Source organism: Zalophus californianus, chromosome 6 (genome assembly GCF_009762305.2).
Source record: "Zalophus californianus isolate mZalCal1 chromosome 6, mZalCal1.pri.v2, whole genome shotgun sequence".
Lineage (NCBI taxonomy): Eukaryota > Metazoa > Chordata > Mammalia > Carnivora > Otariidae > Zalophus > Zalophus californianus.
Window position 1 is genome coordinate 97,927,187 of NC_045600.1, and position 27,598 is coordinate 97,954,784.

The window sequence follows — 27,598 nt, forward strand, 5'->3', positions numbered from 1 at the left end:
AGTTTAGCCATTCTTCCAGGGACAGTGTCCATTCAGATACTGTCACATAGCTTTCGGAAGCAGCCTTTATGTCAGTTTGTCACCTCACTGTAAGTTTCACCTAACTTTGCATGCCTGTCATTATAGCATCTTTATCAGGACTGATCTTTACAGTTCTCTTTTTTAAATCTTCTTATTGTTTAGTCTTTAAATTAACAAGTGAAAGTCAAAACATATTACTCTTTGAATATCTCTTATGTCCCTTTTTGTAATTGTTGAGGTCTTATTTCTGGCAACTTTTTTATTATTTTCTATAGATTTACATATTTCTTGTCCATAAGAACAGAATGGAGAGTAGATTTGGGCTGAATAACTTTCTAGGTTCCCTTAGCCTATTTTTGTTAATAGCAATGATCATAACTAGCATTTATTACAATATCATTTAAAACCTTTCACCTGTTCCCTATTTTACGCTTCACACCAGCTTATCAAGAAGCCCTTTTTAAAATCCTGTCCATTTTAGAAGTGAAGGTTCAGAGAAGATGGATAACTTAACAGATATTAAACATTCAAGACTAGTAGCCCGGTAGTATGACTCTAAATTACTCTCCCCTTCTACCATATCACTTGCCAATGTGTAAAAGAGACCCCAAAGCTGTTGTTATTCCTCCTTTTCTAGGACTTTAAAGGCAGACACTCTAGAAGTTGTAAGATGATGGCACTGTCATTATTTCTTATAAAAATATTATTTACATTTTATACTTAAAAAAATATAAGCCATAGAATCAATTAGATAAGTTTACATCCTGGCTTCACCACTATATTTGACCTTGGAAAAGATAAGAGACTTAATTTCTGAGCCTCAGATTTCTCGTCTGCAAAGAGATTTTTCTCGTAACAAGTGTGTGAGAATTAATACAAGAAGTTTTATAAAGCACAATATCTGGAATATATTAAGTAGGTTATAAGTGTTCCTCCTCTTACATCCAGTCTCATGAAAAATTACAGATCTATTTTGATACAAAAGTACGTAGGAATTTTACAAGTCTCAGATACTCCTTAGAGAAACCTCTGTTTTGAATTCCCGGAGCATGTCCTGAACAAGATGAGGAACCTGTTGCAGTTTTTAAATGACCAACAAGAGGTTCTGTAGGTCAAGAAAAGTAAATTTTTCACAAAATTGAAACTATTGGAAAAGTTTATTCCATTGTAGATCTTGGGATTTAGAGATTATTGGGGAAAAAATTGGGCAACCCAGATTTTTATAAATATAGATTCTTACCAATCTACATTCTTATGATAGGTTCTGTTCCTTAAATTTGTTTGAAAGGATATCTACCCCACAGGGTAGTTAGGAGACCTGAATGAGCTTATGTATGTCAAAGGCTTAGCATGAGCAATTAATTTTAGTTCCTTTTGTGATGTACTTTTGTCATATATTCTAACATTTTTACTTTGAAAATAACAAGCTTGGAGTGTTTTTCCTTCAGTGTATTGAACTGATACTTAATCCTTTGTCCTATCAAATGAAATAATTACTTTAATGTGGTTTTATATCAGAATGTGCTTCTTTTTGCATGGAGCAGCCTGCTTCTTGGTGTTTAGTATAAGAAGTTATTTAGTGATTAGCAAGAAAGTATCAACTGTCCTGTAAGCAACTGTGGTCTCCATATTGGTGATACCATTACATCTCACTGGGTTTATAGTTTTCTGAGTTCTTGCTCTTTAAATATTATTCTTGACTTCCCACTAACCTTACCTTACTCTCTTAGATCACTTTTTACTCACTTTCTTCCCAATTTAGAATTCTGTAGTCTTCTCTTGGACTTGTACTCTTTGTAGGCTGTTCACATGGAATCCTTTTTTCTCTCAGTTCTTTCATTCATGCAGCATTTATTGAGATTCCATAATTTTCTGGTCTTTGGAATAGTTAAGCAAAATAAGATGATCAGTCCATACTATCTAGGCAAACAAGTGCTCATTCTCATGGGGAAAACAGATTATTATACTCTATAGTGATAAAAGTTATGGTAATGATGGCCCAGGGAGAGTAGAAGCACAGAAATTGAAGCAATACTTGGTTATCAAACCTCTAGGGCACGTCAGTTGAAAATGGTAATCTGTTTATAATATAAAGAACAAAGGACTTAAGCCGGGAGACTTCTCCCATTAGACAAGTGAACTTGATCAAATGTTACTTACTCTGGACATTAGTTCATAACATGTAAAACAAAAATTTTCCCCAAGATCATGGTTTTTCACACTGTGCTTAATAGGATATTAATAAATAATTTGTAAATAGAGAGTTCCATAGTCTAATATATTTATGTATTATTGAGTTAAACAAAATTTGACTGACTTACTAGATTTCTCAGTTTTTAATAAAGTATTGCAAGTTATAGTTCCTTAAGAAAGGAATAGAATATACTTCTCACAGTTTTTTCCCCACCATGGAATCCTTCTGCATTACTTATGAATTGAGTTTGACTGCTAGTAATAGTCCCAAGAAATAGTTCATTGGATGACATGCATCTAATCATTAATTTAGATCTGTGATCCATTGTGAGTTCGTTTTTGTATAAGGTGTGAAGTAAGGGTTGAAATTGATGGTTTGTTTGTTTGTTTGTTTTTAAATAAAGCTATCCAGCTTTGTTACCACCACTTGTTGAAAAGATGATCTTCCTCATTGAATTCTCTTGTTATCTCTGTTAAAAATCAGTTGACCATGTATGTGAGGGTCAATTTCTGAACTGTTTTGTTCTACTGATTTTTCAAAGCCTTTATAGTAATACCATAGCACCTTGATTACTGTACCGTTAAAATAAATCTTCACGGGTTCCTAGTTGACTCGGTTGGGCGGCCGACTCTTGGTTTTGGCTCAGGTCATGATCTCAGGGTGGTGAGATCAAGTCCAATGTCAGACTCCGTGCTCAGCAATGGGGGCGGTGGGGTTTCCTGCTTAGGATTCTCTTTCCTTCTCTCTCTGCCCCCCCCCCCAAGTGAATGAATAAATCTTTAAAAAAGATAAATCTTCATATCAGGTAATGTAAGTCCTCCAACCTTGTTATTATGTTTCAAAATTGTTTTTGCAAATTCTAGGCACTTTGCATATAAATTGAAAAATTTTAAACCAGCATATCAGTTTTTAAAGATTTTATTTATTTGAGAAAGAGGAGAGCATCAGTGGTGGGGGGACGGAAGGAGAGGGAGAGGGAGAAGCAGGCTCCCTACTGAGCACAGAGCCTGATGAAGGGCTCATCCCAGGACCTTGAGATCATGACCTGAGCTGAATTGAGACACTTAACTGAGCCACCCAGGTGCCCCCAGTTTCTACAGTTCTGAGATTTTGGTTGGGATTATGTTGAATTTATAGATCATTTTAAGGGGAATTGATAACAATGTGAAGTCTTGATCCACGAATGTGGTGTATCTCTCTATTTAGTTCTTCTTTAATTTCTTTTAGTAATGTTTTGTAGTTTTCAGCAAACACATCTTGCACATCTTTTACTTAGTTTACCTCTTTCATAATTTTTGATGCTAGTATAAATTTTTATTTCAATTTCTAAGTCTTCATGTCTTATATAAGACTACAATACATTTTTGTATGTGGATCTTGTATCCTGCACCTTGCTAAACTCACTAGTTGTGGTAACTTTTTTGTACATGCTAGAAGGTTTTCTATTTGTATAGTACGTCATCCATGAATAATGCGAGTAACTCTTTCTTTTTCAGTCTGGATTTTTTTTTCTTATTATTGAATTGGTCATGATATCTTGTACAGTGTTGAATAGTAACAATAAGAATGGTTAGCTTTGCCTTGTCCTTGATGTTGGGAAAACAGTGTTTCACCATTAAGCATAATGTTAATTAGAAGTTTCATTGATGTGATTTATTAGATTGAGGACATTCCCTTCTATTCCTAATTGTTGAGAGTATCAAAAACGGATTTTTGGATTTTATGAAATGTTTTTTCCACATTTATTGAATTGGTCATATAATTTTTTAGTGTGTTGCTCTAGGCATCATATTTGATTACTGTTTTAAATTTTAAACTAACTTTGCATTCCTGAGATAAATAGCACTGGGTTATTATATATTATCCTTTTTATATATTATTGCATTCAATTTGTTAAAATGTTAAGAATTTTTATATTGAGTAATATTGATCTGTAGGATTTTTTTTTCTTGTACTGTGTCAGAATTTGGTATCATGCTAATATGGGCTTCAGAGAATGAGTCGAGAGGTATTATTCTTTAACTTCTTGAGGAATATGTGTAGAATTGGTATTATTTCCTCCTTAAATGTTTGGTAGAATTTATCAGTTAAGATATGTGGGCCTGAAGTTTCTTCTAGGGATGATTTTTAGTTATAATTTCAATTTTGTGAATAGATAAAGGACTATTAAAGTTACTTATTTTTTCTTGAATGACTTTATTAGTTTGTGTATTCTAAGAAATCCGTCCATTTGTCCATTTCATCTAAGTTGAATTTATTGGCATAAAGTCATAATATTTCTTTGTTATCTTTTAAATATTTGTATGAATTTCTTTAGATTATATCAACAAAGTACCACAAATTTTGTTTCTTAAAATAATACACATTTATTGTCTGTCAGTTTCTGTTCATGAGGATTTGGGTGTAGCTTTGCTTGGTCCTCTGCTTCAGGGTTTCTTACAAGGTCGTAAGCAAGATACTGGTCAGAATCAGAGTCCCATCTGAAAGACCTTGGAGAACAGTCTGCTTCCAAGTTCATATGTGTTTGTCAGGATTCAGTTCTTTCATTTGTTGAACTGAAGGCCACAGTTCCCAGTGGCTATTGGCTGGAAACTGCCTTCTTCTGTATCTTGCTAGCCAGGCCTTTCCATCCTGGCAGCTTACTTCATCAAAACCAGCAAGATAGAAGACACAGTATTATGGAGCCTAATCTCAGAAATGACATCATATCACTTTTGCCATATTCTTTTGGTTAGAAGCAAATTACTAGGCCCGCTCACACTCCAGAGGAATGGTTTGTATAGGGGTATGGATACCAGAGATCATTGAGGGTCATTTTAGAGTCTACCTAGCACAATATTTGTAAAATCTATAGTTACAGTCCCTAACTCATTCCTGATATTATTAGTGAATTGTTTCCTTTTTTTTCCTTCAGTATGGCTAGAGGTTTATCATTTTCCTGATATTCTCAAAGAACTAGTTTTTTTGTTTCATTGGTTTTCTCTGTTGTTTTTCTATTTTCAATATGTTTGACTTCTGTAACTCTTATTTTGAATTTGTTCTCTGTTTCCTAGGTTTTGTTTTCTTTTTAAAGGATTTATTTGAGAGAGAGCAAGAGAAAGAGAGAGCATGAGCAGGGGGGAGGGGGAAAGGGAGAGGAAGAAGCGGATTCCCTGCTGATCAGGGAGCCTGATGCAGGACTCCATCCCAGGATCCTGGGATAATGACCTTAGCCAAAGGCAGATGCTTAACCCTCTGAGTCATCCAGGCACCCTGTTTTCTAGTTTCTTAAGGTGTAATTGAGGTCATTGATTTGAAGTCTTTTATCTTTTCTAACAGGCATTTTAGTGCTATAAATTTTCCTCTGACCATGGTATTACCTGCATCCTATAGTTTTTGTTATGTTGAGTTTTCATTTCATTCAGTTCAAAATACTCTATAATCTTCCTATTGATTTCTTCCTTGAATACTTACTTAGAAGTATATTGTTTGATTTTGAAATATTTGAGGATTCTCTAGTGATATTTTTATTATTGATATTTAATTCCATTATGGTCAAGAAATATGCTTTAGTCCTTCGTATAGGTCCATATTTCTAGCTGGTATTATTTTTCTTGTGAGTAAAGAACTTCTTTTAACACTCTCATTGTGCAGGTCTGGTGCTGATGAGGTTTTTCATCTTCTATGTGTCTGAAATAGTCTTTATTTTTTTGCTGGTGTAGAGTTCTAGGTGGAGATACCTCCCTCTTCCCTAGGCCCTGTCAGCAGTCCTGAGATTCACTTTGTTCCCCTCTCTCAGGGATCAGTAGCCTGCACTGTCCACATCCGATGTCTCAGAACTGCTGTTTAGTTTTTTGATTGTTTCAAGTGTGAGGGTTAATCTGGTCTCTTACTCTGTCCTGTCTGGAAGTGCTGATGGAAGTGGAGTTTTTAGCGAGGCTGATCTGATAAGGGCCATGGATATGCTTTGAAAGTGGAAGCCTTAGGAGCAGCACATACCAGTGAATGGAGAAACGAAGCCTGCACCGTCAGCTTTTCCTGCACAAGACTGAAAGTACCGGCTTATTCCAGAAGTCCTTGGAATTTTGATACCCTGTTCGCTATTGTGTAATTGCTTTCCTTACTACCAGCTGTCCCCAAGTAATTGTCTACTGATATTTTATAATCAGAAGACAAAAATCTGTTCTTTAGTAGAGTAATATTAAATAACTGCCACCAACTGGCTGTGTGATGTTAGGTATGCCCCTTGACTTCCCTGAATCTTTTTTCCTTTCTGTTGAAATGAGGCCTCTGTTTTAATAAATAGTCTTCAACCAGGGTTTCCAGATTCTGACAGTAGTGGTAATCAGGGTTCATAATTTATTTTAAAATACAGTAAATAGTCTCTTCCAGCAATTTACGTAATATGTTCTGGGGACCTCTCTGTGTCTCTGAGACCCTTTTAGAGTGTTTGTTAGGTTAAAACTATTTTCATACTACTAAAACATTTTTTGCCATTTCAGTCTTGTTCTTTCCTGAGTGTACTCTGAAGTTTGCAAGTGCTACATGATATATGATAGTGTTTTTGCTCTGAGTTCTTGTGTTTTTAATTTTTCAGGTTTACTTTCTAATGTGGTAAATATCACTGGATATGTTCCACATAAAAGCTCCTTGGGGTTCTCAATATTTTTTAAGACAATATATTTTTTTAAAGATTTTATTTATTTGGCAGAGAGAGACACAGCAAGAGAGGGAACACAAGCAGGGGGAGTGGGAGAGGGAGAAGCAGGCTTCCCCTGGAGCAGAGAGCCCGAAGCGGGCCTCGATCCCAGGACCCTGGGATCATGACCTGAGCCGAAGGCAGACTCAAAATATTTTTTAAGACAAAATATTTTTATATAGCAGGTCCCGAGACCAAAGGGATTCTGAGATCTTGAAAATGGCTTGCCTAATAGAAACTATTCTCTGTTTAAGTGTGTACTCTATTGTCAGATTTCTTGGTGCTGGAAATGAAAAAAATCAGTGACTAACATTAAGTCATCTGTTGTCATAGTTCCCAACTTTAAATCAGTTCTCTGCCATGCTCTGACTTTGAGAAACTTAAAATCTCTAAGACAAAATTTCCTCAGTTTTGACATGGGGAAAATCCAGTATCTATAGATAGCGGTGCATAGAAGGCACTCAGTAAAATGTAACTGTGATGATTATGATGCCACCAGAGGTGTGTGCTTGTTGACATTTTTGTTTTCTAGTTATCAGCATGTTTCATTATGCTTCAGGGCATTTTTAGTAAATCTTAATGCAATTTCTTCTGCCTGCCTGAGAGTGCTTGTTCTGCTTTGATGTTGTCATTTGAAGTTGTACTGATGTATTACCATCTTCCAAACTATTCTTACTCAACTCAAGAAGTTTAACTTGGAAGTTGGCACACTGGCTTGGGCACCATTTAAAATTTCATTGGTTAGGCCATCTTGCCCATTAGAGTAATAGGGAGTCTAAGAATGCTGATCAAACCTTTGGAAAATGTAATGGGACACACCTCAGACTCAGACCTCATGCAGAAGTTACTCAGTTTATTGAAATATTTTTAGGTATTGTTTCTTTTTTCTAAACTATGAGCTCCTTGAAGTCAAAGACCGTTTTATTCATTCTTGTATCCAAGCACCTAGCATAGTGCCTGATCAATTATTGGCATTAATACTGATTTATACATTTGCATTGTCACACTCCCATATGCATGGTTTAATCTCTTTAATTTTATGAGTAACTAGATTAAAATGATATGAAAGGTGAAAGGGATAGGTTATAGGGAAGAGGAGAATGAGAAGGAAGTCAAGAGCTGGAAAGACAAAAAAAGATCCCTCTCACAGAAGTGTCCATAAACACACTTGAATGCATTCTTAGAGATTGATAGTACACATTGAAGACATAAGAACTCAAAGCAGGTGTGCCTGGGTGGCTCAGCTGGTTAAGCGACTGCCTTCAGCTCAGGTCATGATCCTGGAGTCCCGGGATCCAGTCCCGCATCGGGCTCCCTGCTCCGTGGGAAGCCTGCTTCTCCCTCTGACCCTCCCCCCTCTCATGTGCTCTCTCTCTCTCTCTCTCTCATTCTCGCTCTTTCAAATAAATAAATAAAATCTTAAAAAAAAAAAAAAGAACTCAAAGCAGAGGGGGGCCTGTGTGGATCAGATGGTTAAACGTCTGCCTCCAGCTCAGGTCATGATCCCAGGGTCCTGGGATGAGCCCTGCATCCAGCTCCTGGCTCAGCAGGGAGCCTGCTTCTGCCTCTACCCCTGCTCATGCTCTTTCTCTCTGTCTCAAATGAATAAATAAAATCTTAAAAAAAAAAAAAAAGAACTCAAAGCAGAGAGCAGAAAAAAAAAGAGAAAATCAATTACTGCTCTAAATGAAATTGTGATATTTGATCAAGTAGATGATAATTCAGTTTGTGCCACTTTTAGTCTTAATATTTAAGTGGCACATCTTCCAGTCTTTCTTAGGAGGTATATTTAAAAAGACTGGTAATAGGAAGGGAAAAATGAAGGGGGGAAATCGGAAGGGGAGACAAACTATGAGAGACTATGGACCCTGAGAAACAAACTGAGGGTTCTAGAGGGGAGTGGGTTGGGGGATGGGTTTGCCTGGTGAAGGTATTAAAGAGGGCATGTACTGAATGGAGCACTGGGTGTTATACACAAACAAAGAATCATTTAACACTACATCAAAAACTAATGATGTAATGTATGGTGACATAACATAATAAAATAAAATTTAAAAAAATAAAAAATAAGTAAAAAGACTGATAATACTACTGTGAACTACTGTTGATTATCAAAGGGATTCTGGTCTCCTGTTTTTCTAAGTATCTGAAAATTTTGTATTGTATGCAAATGTAATCTTATATTTTTGTAAGTATCTGAAAATACAGTAAAACAGTATCAATTTGGATGCATGTCTGAAATACAGTATAATTTTACTTCTAAAGAAGTAGCTATCTCACTATTTTTACTTTTAATTATGTGTATTGGCCAGAAGTATTCTAATAAAGTAATGCCACTTAAACTTGCCTTGCCAATTTTATTTAGTTGGATAAATAGAATACACACACACATCAGAGTAGTTTTCCTCTGATAATGGATCAGATAGCTATTTGTGTGGTTTACTAAATAAAGTTGCTGGTTTGTGTTTTAATATCATATTGTATGAAGAATACTATGTTTGTACAATGGAATAGCCATGGAATGAGATGCTTCACCTGAGAAACATTCAAAAATCCATACTAACAGAACAATAGATTGTATTTCTCATGCTTACTCTAGGGTGCATGGTTTTTTAGTTGAGTAGAAGAAGGGTAGAACTATTTTTATTGCATTAATTTTATTCTTGAATCCACTTAATTTTGTTATTTAAATACATCTGTGATATGAGTGAACTAAGATATCTGGACCCATGAATAGCCACAAGAGTCGGGCTTTTAGTGATTTTAAAAAGTTGGTTTGTCCATATGGAAATCTAGAATGTGTTCCTCAAACTGGTAAATGAGTACTCCCCCAGGGGTCATTCCTCAGCAGTATGTTAGAGTTGCTCGGAGGCCTTTCTGGTTGGGCAACTGATGGAGAAGGAGATAGCTTCACATACTGATAAGCTGCCAAACATGCAAAAATAAGTGATGGATCTTTGTTAAAAAAGGGCTGTGAAAATGGGAGCGGTAATGTATTTAGAGTTTTAATTCCTTTGATGTTCTTAGCAATAAAGGCTAACCTAGAAAAGTTTTCTTAAATACATCTTTGAAATATTAACATATTGATGGGAATCAGTGATTCTAAAGCTACAGATGTGGTTATTTACAAATAGAATTTTTAAAAAGTACTTTCTTAAACTAAAAAAATTAGAAGCTTTCTCAAAAATATTTTAAATGCTTTGTCAAATTTTAAAATTCTGAGAGTTGAAAATGAGGAATGTACAAAATCCAAGAAAAACTTCATGAACTCTTTGACCTACTCATTTAATATAGAAGTTTGAGCTAGGAGGACCATGTTTAGTTTTCAGAAGCCCATTTATCCTTAAAAAGTCATCTCTAAAAGTTACGGGTTTTGTATCAGATACATTCACACAGAGTAGTTGCACCTACCTCTCTTATTTGATGGTGATGCTTTTTCTATTTTTCAGAGGAAGTCCTGAAAAAAGAAAAAAAGGAAGTCCTAACTTTTCAGCTGCTGAGAACTCTCCAAGGAAAGTTCAGGAATCAGGGGCACTGTCTTCCTTTGGTATTAGGTAGAAGTAGAGTTTTCTGTCTTTGTTGGAATATCTCTATGGCACCCGTGGTCCTTTAGCTAGGTGACTACCAGCGGTTCCAGAGATCTAGGAACTGAAGAAGCGATAATGGGTCTTTCTCTTGTCTGGGTAGCTTCAGTGCTGCAAAAACAAGTCACCAGTTTCCAAAGGAAGATTAGGTGCTTCCTCTGACTCTGTTTCTCTGGGTAGGCCTCAGGTTGAAGTTGGATTTAAAGCTCAGACCCTAAAGATTCTTCTCCTTGTAGGAACAATTTTTTTTTTTTTAATTTTCAGTGTCATTCAGATGCTCCCTTTAGTTAAATGGAATAGAGTTACATAGCCTTTCTCTAGACTTTTCCCCCACATTTCATTGTAATGAATATTAGTTATTAATTATAATTTCCATGTCATTATCATAAACTCCATCTTACATGGGGCACTCAACTACTGGTCCTAATGGTATATGATTTTGCTTTTAGGTTCGTTGGGGCCTCTGTTTACATTCTCTGCAGGAACTATCTCAGCATCACAGGAGGTTGCTGCAGTTTATTCCCACCTTGGACAAGGGGAATAGTCTTCAGGAGGAATGAATGAATGTACTTGATATCTACTTACCATAGGAAATTTTTCCATTTCCCATTTTGTTTGCTTTTTTTCCATCAGAATCCAGAGGTTCAAAAAGTTCTCAAAAGCTCTTATGACTACCTCCACTATTTCAAATACCACTTGCTGAATTGAGTGGTTTAAAAAAATTTTTTTGATTTAAAAATTTTTTTTGATTGTTTTGTTGTTGCATTTTCCTGGCTTAATTCCTTTTCCCTTGTGAATTACCATTTCAACAAATATACGCTTCATTTTATGTCTCTAGCCTGTCATTGAGCCATTTAATTCACAATAATTCTAGGGAGGAACAGTTAATACCAGAGAGGCAGCATTGCATGGTGGGCTCTAGAATCAGATTGCTTGGGTTCAGATTCATCCTGCTACTTACTGTTGGATATCATGTGAATTATGTAAATTCTCTGCACTCATTTTCTTATATACATGGGAGAAATGGGAGTAACAGTTCATGGGGTTGTGAGGATTCGTGATGTTGTAATGATTAAGGGAGCAGAGCCCTTAACTCATATTCTTGCAAATAGTATCAAATGTATGCTGATGCTATTATTGTTGGCACAGAAAACCTTAAATTATATAGACTGAGAGAAGACTTCATGTGCATTCCTAGAAGGAATCCCTGATCTTTCATCTATGGTTTATTTACTTTTACCTTCAGGGAACTAAATCCAGGCCACAGATTTACCAGCCATATGAGCCAGTTATCAAAGGAACATTCTTTTGCTGTTAATACCTTTAATTTGGGCTTACCCTTAAAGATGAGTGACTTTATTCATAGGAGCTGGAAGAGGCAGCTGGATCATAGTCAGTATCACCGTGGCTGACAAGAGAATCCAAAAGTATTGTTCTATCGATATTACCAGGATACACATTACTGTTTTCATCATGAACTGTGAACTATTATGCCTGTGGGGTCGGGATCTAACAACGAGCATCAGTCAACACTCTGGCCAAGTGGCTATAACAGCCTGCATATCACTGAGCATCAAGACCAGATACTGGCAACAAACTAAAAATATTACCGTATTTCTGGCAAATTTTGCTTGATCAACACCTGGAGTAATGGATGCAATTTTATTTATAGAACATTAATGAAACTAAGCCTAGAGAAGATTAACTCACTTAACAAATGTGGTCTTGAATATTTATTATGGCAAATGACTACCTTTTAACCCAGGTCAGACTATTTTAGATAAGAAAAAACTACATAAGGGTTAAATGAACTGATAAGGAAATGTACTTGTGATTGCTTTGCTTTTTACCATTTGGAAAGTGCATCGCAAGTTACATAAAACTTGTAAGTGGGCTTTGGAAGCTTTCTTTCATAAGTTGGGACTGTCTGTATAGCTCAGAAACTTTCTGATTCAGTATGAAATATGAGACTTTTTTCTTAAATGATAGTATATTTCTGTCCTACAGAACAGTTTGGCAATGTGTAGTAACTTTGAAGGTGTTCATACTCTATAACCTAGAATTCTGCTCCTAGAGAAAATTTCACAAATTCTCATGTTTATGCAAGGAGGCATTACTGAAGTGTTTATAGCAGCCTTTTTGTAAGAGGGGAAAATGGGAAGTGAGTTAAAAGTCATTGAAAGGGGAATGGATAAATTGTGTTATGCTTATAAATAGAATATTATATAGTAGTGACATATATACCAGTGCTATACTTTTTCAACATGTGTCAGTCTTACATATTGACTGTTAAGCGAGTAAAGAAAAAAAGATACTATTTAGATAACATTTTAAAACATGCAGAATGGTGCTGTATATTAGGGAGTGTACATATGTAATAGAAGTATTAAGTAACGCATGAAAGCAATAAAAAGACAAATTTAGGATATTGTTTACTTCAGAGGGGAATTTGAAAGAATTCCATAGGGTTTTAAGCTACATTGGCAATGTTTTATTTGTTGAATAGTGGATACATAGCTATTTATTACATACATTTTTATATGTGTAAACTAGTTTAGAAACATTTAAAAATTGGAAAAAATGTCAAAATGTTACTGATTTTGTGAGTCTTTTTTTTTCCTACTTAGTTGATGCTATTTCTATATAATTACCAATTTTCTAACTTGAAAGTATGGTGCTTTAATCATGTTAGAGGAAAAACTGAAAAACCATATATTTTTTTGAAAGCAATAAATGGTTTTCATAGAAATTTTAGAAAATATAGACAAGTAAAATTTAAAACCCTTAATACTTACAATTTCTAGTCTTTTCCTTAAAAATTTTATAGAGGTTAAATATTCTATACACTAATTGATTTTTGCTTTTATTTTTTTCACCTAATATAAAATAAATATTCAACAAAATTTAACATATGGAACTGGTGTTTTAAAATTATTTAAAAATATGTTATTAAAAAATAAAAATATGTTATTGTACTGAATGTAAGAACATTGTTTTGCTCATTGGTAGGTATCGTTTCTTCTTGGAATTAATGGAATTCTTCTTAATGCAAGGGTTATTGTGACTATGTTATTTGTTTCTAGGTTTGATTTATTTGAATTGATCCCACAAATAGCAAATATTTAAAAATTTTAAAAGATTTCATTTATTTGAGACAGAGAGATATCATGAACAGAGCGAGGGGTAGAGAGAGAAGCAGGCTCCCCGCTGAGCAGGAAGCCTGATGCCAGCTCAATCCAAGGAACCTGGGACCATGACCTGAGCAGAAGGCAGATGCTTAATTGACTGAGCCACAGAGGTGCCCCAAATATTGAAAAATATTTATTGAACACTTATTTTATGCTTTCTCTTAATCTGTTGACAACAGTAGAAGATGAAAGCTTTTAAAGTATGTAAAATCTGAGGCTGTTTTTGCAGTGGAGTGCCATTTTAACTCTTTTATCTAATTTTCTCTGGTTGCATATGGTACGTGGAAGGGACAGTGGAAGAATCAGTTTAAGAAGGTGCGCTCTTTAGAACTTAATGAGGTGCTGGTGGTAGTAGAAGAAATAATAGGGACTACTATTATTTTACCATGTATCAGGCTCCATGATACACAATTTATGAGATAATATAGACTAGTTCTTCCCAAACTTTAATTTGCATAAGAATACCCTGAAAGTCTTTTTAAAATGTAGATTCTGATTCTTTTAGGTCTTAGATGTACTCAGAGGTTCTGCATTTCAGCTGTCCCAGAATTTGCCAGTACTGCTATTCTGAGGCCCATATTTTTTGTACCAAGGATATAGACTAGTGATTCTCAAACCGTCTATGCAGGACTACCTTTTAAAAAAATATTATCTAATATATCACAGGCTAATACTTTTTGAAAATGCAAAAGGATATGTAGAAAGAAAAGTGGGAGAAATTATATATTTAATGTGAATGTAATCTTTTTTCTTTTTTAATTGAGATATAATTGATATGTTAGTTTCAAGTATACAACATAATGATTAGATGTATGTATATTACAAAATGATCACCCCATTAAGTCTAGTTAACCACACATAGTTACAAAATTATTTTTCTTCTTATGAGAACTTTTAAGATCTACTCTTAGCAACTTTCAGATGTACATTACAGTATTATTAACCATAGTCACAGTGCTATATACTACATCCCCAGGGCTTATTTATTTTATAACATGAAGATTGTACTTATTGATCCCCTTCACCCAATTTTCCATATCCTAGTCTCTGTCTCTGGCAACCACCAATCTGTTCTCTGTAATTATGAACTTGAGTTTTGTTTTGTTTTAAGATTACACATCAGTGAAATTATACAGTATTTGTCTTTCTCTGTTTGACTTATTTACTTAGCATAATGCCCTCAGGGTCTTTCTATGTTGTTGCAAATGGCAAATTTTCCTTCCTTTTTGCAACTAAATAATACTCCATTGTGTGTGTGTGTGTACACTCTCCTATTTCTTTATTTTTCCATTAGTGGACACTTAGGTTGCTTCCATGTCTTGGCTATTGTAAATAAAGCTGCAGTGAACGTAGGGGTTACATATCTCTTTTCAAATTAGTGTTTTTGTTCTCGTCAAATAAATACCCAGAAGCAGAGTTGCTGGATCATATGGTATTTCTATTTATAATTTTTTGAGGAAACGCCATACTATTTCCATAGTGGTGTGCCATTTCACATTCCCACCAGGAGTGCATGAGGTTTACTTTTCTCCACATCCTTGCTTGCACTTGTTTCTTTTTTTTTATTATTATGTTATATTAATCACCATACATTACATCATTAGTTTTTGATGTAGTGTTCCATGATTCATTGTTTGTGTATAACACCCAGTGCTCCACGCAGAACGTGCCCTCTTTAATACCCATCACCAGGCTAACCCATCCCCCCACCTCCCTCCCCTCTAGAACCCTCAGTTTGTTTCTCAGAGTCCATTGTCTCTCATGGTTCATTTCCCCCTCCAATTTCCCCCCTTCATTTTTCCCTTCCTGCTATCTTCCCTTTTTTTTTTAACATATAATGTATTATTTATTTCAGAGGTACAGGTCTGTGATTCAATAGTCTTACACAATTCACAGCTCCCACCATAGCACATACCCTCCCCAATGTCTGTCACCCAGACACCCCATCCCTCCCTCCCCCCACCACTCCAGCAACCCTCAGTTTGTTTCCGGAGATTAAGAATTCCTCATATCAGTGAGATCATATGATACATGTCTTTCTCTGATTGACTTATTTCACTCAGCATAACACCCTCCAGTTCCATCCACGTCGTTGCAAATGGCAAGATTTCATTCCTTTGATGGCTCCATAATATTCCATTGTATGCTGTGTGCGTGTGTGTGTGTGTGTGTGTGTGTGTGTGTGTACTACACACACACACACACACACACCCCACTTCTTTATCCATTCATCTGTTGATGGACATCTTGGCTCTTTCCATAGTTTGGCTATTGTGGACATTGCTATAGACATTGGGGTGCATGCACCCCTTCGGATGCCTACATTTGTATCTTTGGGGTAAATACCCAGTAGTGCAATTGCTGTGTCATATGGTAGCTCTATTTTCAACTTTTTGAGGAACCTCCATACTGTTTTCCAGAGTGGCTGCACCAGCTTGCATCCCACCAGCAGTGTAGGAGGGTTCCCCTTTCTCCGCATCCTCGCCAACATCTGTCGTTTCCTGTGTTAATTTTAGCCATTCTGACTGGCGTGAGGTGGTATCTCATTGAGGTTTTGATTTGGATTTTCCTGATGCCGAGCGATGTTAAGCACTTTTTCATGTGTCTGTTGGCCATTTGGATGTCTTCTGCCCATTTCTGGGTCTTCTGCCCATTTCTTGATTGGATCATTTGTTCTTTGGGCATTGAGTTTGATAAGTTCTTTATAGATTTTGGCTACTAGCCCTTTATCTGATATGTTATTTGCAAATATCTACTCCCATTCTGTCAGTTGTCTTTTGGTTTTGTTGACTGTTTCTTTTGCTGTGCAAAGCTTTTTATTTTGATGAAGTCCCAATAGTTAATTTTTGCCCTTGCTTCTCTTGCCTTTGGTGATGTTTCTAGGAAGTTGCTGTGGCTGAGGTCGAAGAGGTCGCTGCCTGTGTTCTCCTTTAGGATTTTGATGGACTCCTGTCTCACATTTAGGTCTTTCAGCCATTTTGAATCTATTTTTGTGTGTGGTGTATGGAAATGGTCCAGTTCCCTTCTTCTGCATGTGGCTGTCCAATTTTCCCAACACCATTTGTTGAAGAGACTTTCTGTTTTCCATTGGACATTCTTTCCTGCTTTGTCGAAGATTTGTTCACCGTAGAGTGGAGGGTCCATTTCTGGGCTCTCTGTTCTGTTCCATTGATCTATGTGTCTGTTTTTGTGCCAGTACCATCCTTTCTTGATGATGACAGCTTTGTAATAGAGCTGGAAGTCCGGAATTGTGATGCCACCAGCTTTGCTTTTCTTTTTCAACACTCCTCTGGCTATTCTGGGTCTTTTCTGGATCCATACAAATTTTAGGATTATTTGTTCCATTTCTTTGAAAAAAGTTGATGGTGTTTTGATAGGAATTTCATTGAATGTGTAGATTGCTCTAGGTAGCATTGACATCTTGCACTTGTTATTTCTTGTCTTTCTGATCATAGCCATTTTGAAGGTATGAGGTGAATACCCTATCATGGTTTTGATTTGCATTTCTCTGTTTGGTGATGTTGAATACCGTTTCAGGTATCTACTGGCCATCTGTATGTCTGCTTTGGAAAAATGCGTATTCAGATCCTTTGCCCATCTTTTAGTCAGACTTAATGGGGATTTTTTGCTATTGAGTGGTATGAACTTTTGTTTTCATGTTTTTTAAATTTTATTTATTTATTTGAGAGAGAGAGGGAGTGAGCGAGAGAAAGAGCACAGGCAGGGGGAGGGGCAGAGGGAAAGTGAGAAGCAGACTTCCTGCTGAGCAGAGAGCCTGATGGGGCTTGATCCCAGGACTCCCAGGATCATGACCTGAGCCGAAGGCAGACCCTTAACTGAGCCACCCAGGTGCGCCTTTTCTTGTTTTTTATTGAAAATAGTTGACATACAATGTTACAATAGTTTCGGGTATGCAACGTAGTGATTTGACAAGTTTATATGTTACGCTATGCTCACAAGGGTACCTACCATCTGTCAAAATAGAGCAGTTATATGAGTTCTTTATATATTTTGGATATTAACCCCTTACCGGATATATGATTTGCATGTATTTTCTTACATCCCATATGTTGCCTTTTCATTTTGTAGATGGTTTCCATTGCTGTACAGAAGCTTTTTAGTTTGATGTAGCTTACTTTTGCTTTCTCTTGCCTTTGCTTTTGGTGTTAAACCCCCAAAAAATCATCACCAGGCATGATGTCAAGAAGGTTACCTGTTTATGTTTTCTCCTAAGAGTTCGGTAGTTTTAGGTCTTAGGTTTTTTAATCTCTTTTGATTTAATTTTCTAATCTTTTTTCTTACTTGCTGTTTTTTTCCCCCTAGAGAGAACGCGAGTGGGGGGGGCAGAGGAAAGGGGAAAGAGAGATTCTTAAGCAGACTCCACGCTGAGCTTGGAGCCCAAGGTGGGGCTCAGTCCCACGACCCTGAGATCATGACCTTAGCTGATAATGGCTTTTGGCTGATTCTACTGGCTGTGACCATGCAGAAGCTAGAGGATTTCAATAGCTGGTATGAAATCTTGTGGCTCTTTGAATACCAAAAGTCTGTAGTTTCTTGTTCAATCCATTTAAATAAGCTGATACTTTATCAGCCTTCTTTCTGCTACTTATTGGGTGTTCTATAGAAAAGCTGATTTAACCTTTATAATATCTAAACCCTTGCAATGTTATAAAGATTTAGCAGTTGAAATCTCGCATCTGTCATTTATTGAGCAACTGCTATGTATGTGCCAGCCATTGTTCTGAGGATGTAATTGTGAAAAAAACACAGTTCCTGCCTTCTCAGAATTTGTTCGACATAATGACTTCTAAGTGAGATGATAAAAATAATGACCAGCTTTTATCATGTGCTTACTATGTGCTAAGCACTTCTCCATTTACTACAGTGTATTAACTCATTTACTCCTTACAACAACCTGTGAAATGAAGGTAGTATTTAGTATTCTTCCAATTTTATAGGTAATGAAACTGAGGCAAAAAAGATTACTTTGCCCCAAGTCACACAGCCAGTATGTGTGGATGGAAAGATGGAATTCACATCTGCCAGTCTGGCTCCAAAAATTCCACATTTATCCACTACACGGTACTGTGCAATTATAACAGATAATTATGGTATAATTTAAATGGATAATTAAATAGGTAATTTCAATAAGTGTGAGCAGTGATATAATGGAAATTCTTGCTGTTGTGGAGGCCTAGAAGGAATTCACCCAATTTGGTCTTATTAGGGTCTTGGAAAGAGGGGAAGCTTTTCTGAGAAACTAAATCTTTATTGAAATAGACTTTTCCCACCCCACCCTTTTTAACTATTGAAAAGAATTGGAAAGAATATTCTAAAATAGGATTAGACACTGGTTTTCATACAAAGAAATAACAAAATAGGTTAGAAAAACCAGGAATCTGTTCTTGACCTGGGGAGGTACTCTGGTGATTACACTTTATTTGTTGGTTGTGTGAAATAAATTTTTAAAAAAATTAACCAGTGGTAAGTTCTTATATTTTTGAGGAGACAAACCAGAATAGAGTATTATTATGTAAATAAATAATACTAGGTGCTTTTGTTTTGTTGTTTGTAGTAGAAGAAAATATTTGACTTACATGCAGTTTAAATTAGTTTAAAAATGGTAGTAGATTTGATTGATTACTTCAGGTCTGTTGTCATGTTAGAGCAGGGATTAACATTTCTGAATTCTGTACCATGAAATGAGCATAGAAAAAAGTACTAAATGCATTTTTATGGAACATGTTTCACAATATAAAGGTTTTGCAAAGTAATATGCATTCAGATGAGACTGTTTAGAATTTGCAAATTTGTAATTTAAACAGATAAGTATGAAGTTGAACAGTTTTTGTGATCTGTATATCAGCTGATTTTGTCAGTTATTGATACTTTGAGTGCTTTCAATTTTTTAAAGATTTATCATTTTTGAGAGAGAGAGAGTGAGCACAGGATGGCACAGAGGGAGAGGAGAGAGAGAATCTCAAGCAGACTCCCCACTGAGCACGGAGCCCAAGGCAGGGCTCAACCCCATGACCATGAGATCATGACCTGAGCTGAAATCAAGAATCGGACGCTTAACCAACTGAGCCCGCCAGGTGCCCTGTCCATTTTTATCATAAACCAGGGACAGTAATTTTTTACGGTATATTTGGAAATATTTTTGACTAAAAATATCATGACTAAAAAGCTATAATGATAGATGATTCTGGTAATATTGCATATCCTTCATAATGTAGTGTTTATCATCTCTCATGTACAAAAGTCTCAGTTTTATTAAGGGTTATTTTCATAGTAAATCCATTTTATAGAATTCAAGATCCAAATTAGGAGCTGCAGGGGATCAGGTTTGACCATAGTAATGCTCAGTCAGTTTAAAATATGTACCATGATCGTTCTGCATTTAATGATCTTACTGGTTTATTCTTTTCATTCCAAAATTGAATATAGCATTCATTTATCAATACCATTGACTGATCTCCTTGGGCTCCATCTTAACAATTGCTTGCTTTGTTTTTGTTCCTTTCTTTTTACTCTAACTTCTCCTTCAGGCCAGTTACCTTCCCCTTATTTTCTCCACTCTAATATTCTCGCTGGCGCCTGTATGATTCCACTATCTTCCCGGCTGTTCTGTATCTTCCCTACTTCCACACTGTACTGTATTATGTTATGGCATTCTTCTCTTTTGCCATTTCTACTTATGAGCATCCATCCTCCTTGCCTAACTCTATGTAGTACTCAGGGAGTCTTCTCTTTAAACGCCAGGTCAACTAACTTCTTTCATTGAAGCTCTGTTTGACATCTCTTGTCTACTTAAAACTATATGGAGGAATATATACCTACATACATGAAAATATTTTGTTATTCTAATTGCTTCAGATTTTTTGGTTAACTGTGGGATTTCTCCCTAATTATTCTTACCTGGAAACTTCTGGTGTTTTAATGTGGTTCTGATTTGAGGAAATGATGGTACCTGGCTGTCACCTTCCTAGCCTTGAATTTTTCCTCTCTATATGTGAAAGAGATCTTTATTTCCAGATTGTCTTGGTTTTTGCTACCGGAAGTGTGGTCTGTGGACCAGTAGCATCACATCACCTTTGTGTTAGAAATGCAGAATCTCAGGCCCCTCTCTAGACCCTATGCTTCTTAATCTGTATTGTAACATGATCTCTAGTCAGTTGATATGAATATTGAAGTTTGCAAAGCACTGTTCTAGGGATCACCCAGCTAGTTGACATATTACCATGCTGACAGAGCACTGTGTACTTTCCTAGAACTGATCTTAAACATGTGACCTGTAGTGATCTTATTTAAATTTTTATAAATTACCTTGTAACTTTTCATCATGGTTCACAAAAAGTTCTATTCTGATGAATACCACTACTACTGTGCAGAAGCAATGACAAGAATAATCTTGAAACAGTAGCCAGTTCTTCTTTCAAGTGAGTTTTTGGTGTATTTTAGATCCAAAACTATGATAGTCATTTATAAGCCCATTTTCTTTGTTCTGTCCTCTAGCATCAGTTTGCATCTGTGGATGAAGAACTGTCTCTTTTTTTGCCTCTTGGGCTATGACTTTTCAAGAAAATTGTATGCATTAAGATGAACTTTGAGGGGCGCCTGGGTGGCTCAATCAAGTTAAACATCTGCCTTCAGCTCAGGTCATAATCCTGGGGTCCTGGGATTGAGCCCCAAGTCTTGCTCCCTGTTCAGCAGGGAGTCTGCTTCTCCCTCTGCCCTTTTCCTGACTCATTCTCTCTCTCTCTCTCTCTCAAATAAATAAATAAAATCTTTAAAAAAAAAGATCCTTTGAGGTGTAGGGAAAAATAATCAAATTTCTATTAAATTTTTAGTCTTACATGAGCAAAAATTAAGCCTTACTGAAATTTTATATATTGGTTAATTGTGTGTGTGTGTATATATATATATACACACACACATACACAATTTATGACTAAATAGGTATTAATGGCCCATATTCATATCTTCCTTGTACGTGATGAAAAAGTTTATAGACTACTCTGTAGTGCAGTATGACAATCCGAGATTTTCTGAGTAGACTGGGAAATAATCTTACAGTAAATTCTGTACTATGTCCTGCAGTTTGTGGATGTGTGTAGATAAGGGACAGTACTTATTATTTTTTTATGGTTGACAGTAAAATAATTTCTCTGTTCTCTGAGCACATATTAATGGGGGCTTAAAGATAAATATGCTCTGCGTTAAGCTGTATTACATGTAATCTATGAAGTTCATATAGTGTGTGTATATAATCATTTGGTGACACCCTAAAATTTAGATCTATTTGTAACTTCTGCTTTAGGAGATAGTTTTAAAAAACTTGAATGTTTTTATTTTTATGATCAGGAAAGAAAAAATTCTTTTTTGGTACTTCAAGAATGAAGAGTTCTTTTATTATTCTTTTGCATTTAAATGAAGTGTGAACGATGTGGCTCACCTTCAAACACATTTCTGTTGGCGTTTTTCTGGAGTAATATCATCGTGTAATGATGTTAAACAGTATTTCAGTGAGTGTTTTGTAGGTTTCAATGCCTTGTTTGGACTTACATACCTAAAAGTGGCAGTGGGAAGAAGTGGCAGAAAAATACCCAGATGTCTGTGAGATAGTGATATGTCACTTAGCACCTCAAGAGTGTTAAGTTTTAAATAACAAAAGTAAACTCCAAGAAGTGACCTTAGCTAGGAGCGATTCGTTTTGTACATAGGTTCTGCTACATGTGGCTGTGACCGACAAGACTTTGGTTGTGGTTACCAGAGGACACCCTTGTGGTCATAACCAAGTTGTAAATGTCACCAAGATTCTTCTTGAATGTCTATCACATGTGTATCAGTAATTCTAAAGTAGATAAAAGTGAAACAAAGATTCATTTGGGAGTTAGCACTCCCAGAAGATTAGTTTTAAAACAGAACAGCAGAAGGAGTTGTGACATGCATCCATAAGCAATTGTAATGATTTGACAGTTATTTAGCCCTCAGTTCCTAGCCCTGTGGTTGAACTGACAGCATGCCTGCAAAGATAGTGAGGCCTGTTTCAGCCCCATTAATGTCTTCTTGAATGTTAGCCTGCGGTCTGGGTAATAATAAATCTTCAGTGATTGATGATTTTATAGTCCCAGGGGATTCTGGGTGATTTCTGGTTTCTGTGAGCCAAGGCAGTTTGCTTCCCTGTTTGGGCCTCTAGGAAGTTTTTCTCATCTTTACTAAAATCATTTTAAGTTAGCAGAAGTGTAGGTATCACCTGAGGTTTAATTAACCAGGATTCAAAGTCTTGTTTAAAAACAGTATGATTCTGGACTAAGTAAGTGTTAAGAGTCTGAGAACTATAATGGTTTTTAATCCACAGAGCTTTTGTAACATTTATTTGTAAACTTTAGTATCTTTTTTCTCCTTTGTTTTTTTAAAAAAAAAAAACATGTTTTAAGTTGTAAAGAGAAATTTAATAACAGCTATTGTGAAATAACAACATTAGCTTTATTGTGTTCATGGTGTGTGCAATTTCATTTTTAAGACTCAAAAATTTAAATCAGCTATTTTTAATAAATGTTTTCCTTTTTACATGGTTCAGTTTCTCTAGGAGTCTGTCTTGTTATACTAGTATTAGAATATAAACAGATCTTTTTTGTTAAATATATGTTTGCCATTTAGGAAAAGATTCGATTCTAGTATATTGATTGTGGATTATTTTTAGTATTTTAAATTGTAATTACCTAACTCTTAATGAGTAGGATTTGGAGACAGAGGAAGGAGGGTAGAGATAAAACATTTTCCTTATTTATTACAACTTTTAAAAGTATATTTTCTTAGTTTATCCTTTTTAAAATAATGATCTGTAAACCTTTGTTTTTGGGTGTAACAAGTTCATAGGGCTAATTTTTTTAAGATCATTAAGAAACTACTTTAAAACCTTAAAAGGAATAAAAGGGGCACTTCTGTTTAGTTTTTCAAGTAATGAACAAGGAACTTGGTTAGGAATGACCATTTGTAAGTCTGTATATTAATTAGATGAGTGTCATTATGCTCAATTAGCAGGACTGCCAAATAATCTCTTTAATACTCTGGTCTTTTTTTCTTCCCTCTAGGGTTTTACAGACAGCCCTCATTACAGTGATCACTTGAATGACAGTCGATTAGGGGCCCACGAAGGCTTGTCCCCAACACCTTTCATGAACTCAAATCTGATGGGTAAGTTGGTAATTCTTTGCAAGTAGTCTTTACAAAGGCTCTTTGGTCAGAGACATTTTTTAGCCCTTTGTCCAAGAAATACACGTAAGTATCTAGAAGAAAGTCCCTGTGTTTCTAGGGGCATCCAGGCTTCCCTTGTTCAGCTCAGTTTGAGGAGAAAGCATTCAGAAATATCAATGGTATCAAAAAAAGGAAGCAGCAATGTTTTTAAATTTGGCAGTGTCTTTGTGACATCAGGCATTTTATGTTTTCTGCTTTCTGGGCAAAGAAGCATTTTGAGACATTTGTAATTTACTATTTTAAATAATTGAATATATATGCGGCAATTAAAAATATGACAAAGTGATATTAAGCAGATTTTACTTACATTGGACAATATTTCTTTTGGCACTATTTGATTAAAACTTAATAGTACATTTAGATGTTGGCAGCGTTTGTTTTAAGCACTTGGGTTCCTATTGGGGATTTTGAAGTTGTGTTCTGCATTAATAAAGTTGTACTTTGAAGGATTATTACCTACCACCTAAACCTGATTATTGTATTTTGGCAAAACCTTTAGGTTAGCTTTTCTTTTTATTTCCCCCTCTCCCTGCAAAACACTTATCATTCCTTCCCTCTTTCTTTCTCATGTGAAAGTTAATAGCTGTTCAATCTGAAGTGATAAACCCAAGCTTTTTTTCCCCCTAGTTTGGATACTATTCTTTTTTTTTTTTAATCAGTAATTTTACCTTTTTGTAGCACCTGATTAAAAAGAACCTGTGTTTTATAACATTATTTTTCCTTCCTTGCTTGTGCTGGGCCTGAGCACATTAGAAAGCTTTGTTTAATCTGTTTTACTTGTTGTCAGTGGCGTCATGTAAATATGGAAGTTTGTATAATTGACATTGATTTCATTACTTACTCTGTTTCTTAAGGACGTGACCTATATTGTGATCTTGGAATTGTCCTTTTAAGACACAGCCATGCTAATCTAAGTGGATTACCCAAATCCAAAATCCTGGTGGTCTGCAATTTCTTTATAAATGGTTTTGCTTTGCACAGTCTTTGTTTAATTCTCTTATCCTCTATAAAGTGTTGAGGAGACTGTCTGATATTCTAGTGTGGATTTTGCCTAAAGCAGTTACCACTTTAAAGCCAGACTCATTGAATATGACATAAGAGTAAAAAATCTAATGAGCAATAAAACTTGTGTTTAAAATGACAATTTGTTTTAACATAAATGCAAATGAAAATCGTATCATTCCAGGTAAAAATCAGAATTAAATTGAGAACAAAATAATTATCCTTGCACTTAGGGGGGGAAACTTTCTAATTTATCTTTTTAACTTTCTGTTGAACTTACTATCAAAGTAAAATAGATGTGACACTCCACATTTCTTTCTATAGTATATCTTTTCCCCAAGTAGCATTTAATTTATTGTAAATAGGGTAGAGGAAGCTCTAGTCAGTGTTTTTGTAATTTCAGATTGAACTAAGCTTTCTTAATTGAGGCTATACTTCTTAGATGCAAAAAATCAAAAATTGCCCTTTTTTTTAAAATTTATGTGTTTACATTTATTGTTAGCTCACAGATATGATTCTTAAGCCCAATAGAATTGCATCATTAGCATAGCTTTGAGCCAAGGTGACTGTTAAAATTGTGGGGATAAGTGTGGGAATTAAATGAATTCAAAGAGGGTGCCTGGGTGGCTCAGTAGTTAAGTGAGTGCCTTTGGTTCAGGTCTTGATCCCTTGGGATCGAGCCCCGCATTGGGCTCCCTGGCATTGGGCTCCCTGCTCAGCAGGAAGCCTGCTTCTCTCTCTCCCACTCCCCCTGCTTGCATTCTCTCTCTCACTGTCCCTCTGTCAAATAAATAAATAATAAATAAAAAATCTTTAAATGAATTCTAAGAAGTATGCATGTCAGTCACTTGCGCTGAGCATCTGTTGACTAAAAATATTTCTGTTATTCAGTTTGAGGTAACATTTTCTTAGTTGGAGCAATTATGAGCATGTGCTTGTTGGTTTCTTCAGCTTACAGATAATTATTAGAGTACTTTTAAAAGTCATACATAACCCTATGTATTAAATCAGCATCTAAAAAAAGTCTTAAAATATTATAAAAACTCAAATTTATAAAGAGATTGATCTCTTCACAATATAAGTGAAAAAACTTCAGTATTCATCTGAACTACACTGTACAGTTAATCAGGTGCAGCTATACATTTTCATTGTAAGTCTTAACAATCAAATCTTAAAAATGTTAAATTTTTTTTTTTTTTTAATAAGGAAGGGGAAAAGAAACCTGAAAAGATTAGGCAGATATGTTCAAAAGGATTTCACTGGTCCTTGGCAATACCTAATTTACTATATTTTTCCCTTTTATTTTCAATAAAAATGATCAAATAAGGTACCTAACGGTTTCATGCAAGCAATCTACATGACAATAGCTTGCTTTTGGAAATCAGTATTTCCTAAATTGTAGAGTAGTTCCGTACAGCAACAAGCAATTCCACTTGATATGAGCTGAAGGAAATGAACTGTTAGATATCCAAATATGTGGGTTTATAGCACTTGGTAGAGTTACAGTGGATAGATTACTTTTCCAGCCATTTGATAATTTAAGCAAATTTCAGGCTAAAAACCTATGTTGTTAAAGCATGACTGAGATGTGCATAGCAGTATTTGAAGCATTTGGAAATGTGTAGATACCTAATCATCCTAACAGGTAACACTTCAGAGTTATGCCATGAATGATGAATACTCAGAAACAGTTAAAGCTAATAGGAAAGCAGTAACATATTTCGTCATTGCTGTCAACATATAAAAATAACATTAAGGGGGGGTAAAATCATATGCTAGGGGATGTTATTTTTTGTATTATGTTCAACCATAAGCACATTTGCCTGAAGAAATAGTGGATTATAAAGTGCTACTGTCTTTCATGACGGAGCTCTCAAACACTTTAATGATTTTTCACATTGCAAAAATTAGAAATTTTGTCTAACAAGGGTTGATAATGATGCAATAATGAACAATTTGCCACAGAAGTGTGCATTTCTATATTCATACAGATATTTTGAAGTGTTTTACACAGGAAGTTAAGCTGTTATTGTTGGATCAGTTAGTGTTTCTTTTTAATGAATTCCAGAATTATCCCATTGATTTGTCAGTATGGAAAAAAGGTCTTTTCTTATGTTTCAAGTGAAATAAATACATCCTTTTGGCACATCACTAAGTAATTAGCATCAAACAGTTCTATATTATAGGAAAGCTGCAAAGCTTTGACAATAGCAATGAATTGCAGTAGTATCACTAAATAGTCTTACCTATTTCTAGTCTCTTCCAGCTTTAGTCCACTTATCTACCCTTGGTTCTCTCATTAATTTCAGTAAGATTTGCTTTCCTTTACCTGTTGTTGATCAGATAAATTTTTGATGATGGTAGGGCCAATTTATTAATTAGATATAGAAATGAATTATTTCATAGAATTGCCTACCTTCAATTCCCAAGTGAATGTGGAATGAACTCCTTTTATCTTTCTACCTCTCTATGTTTATCAAAGCTTTACTTATTTTAGGCTAAATGTATATATATATATATATATATATATATATATATATATATATATATAGTCAATGGGAATTTTAAGATGAGATATACCTTCACTTGTGTTCTTTTCTGAAACTTATTCTGCCTCTAGAGATGTTTTATCCTTTAAAGAATAGAGCAACATGTGGTGGTATAGGAAAAA

At 35.4% G+C, this 27,598-nt stretch overlaps 1 protein-coding gene across 6 annotated transcripts in view; it reads left to right on the top strand.

Annotated features, from left to right (window-relative positions):
* TCF12 (transcription factor 12) overlaps positions 1-27,598 on the top strand; it is a 373,813-nt gene that overhangs the window by 161,553 nt on the left and 184,662 nt on the right. For all 6 annotated transcript variants that reach the window (XM_027569322.2, XM_027569325.2, XM_027569324.2 and 3 more), the window contains one exon: positions 23,763-23,865. In XM_027569322.2, the coding sequence (XP_027425123.1) occupies positions 23,763-23,865 (103 nt within the window). The remainder of the gene's footprint in view (positions 1-23,762; positions 23,866-27,598) is intronic.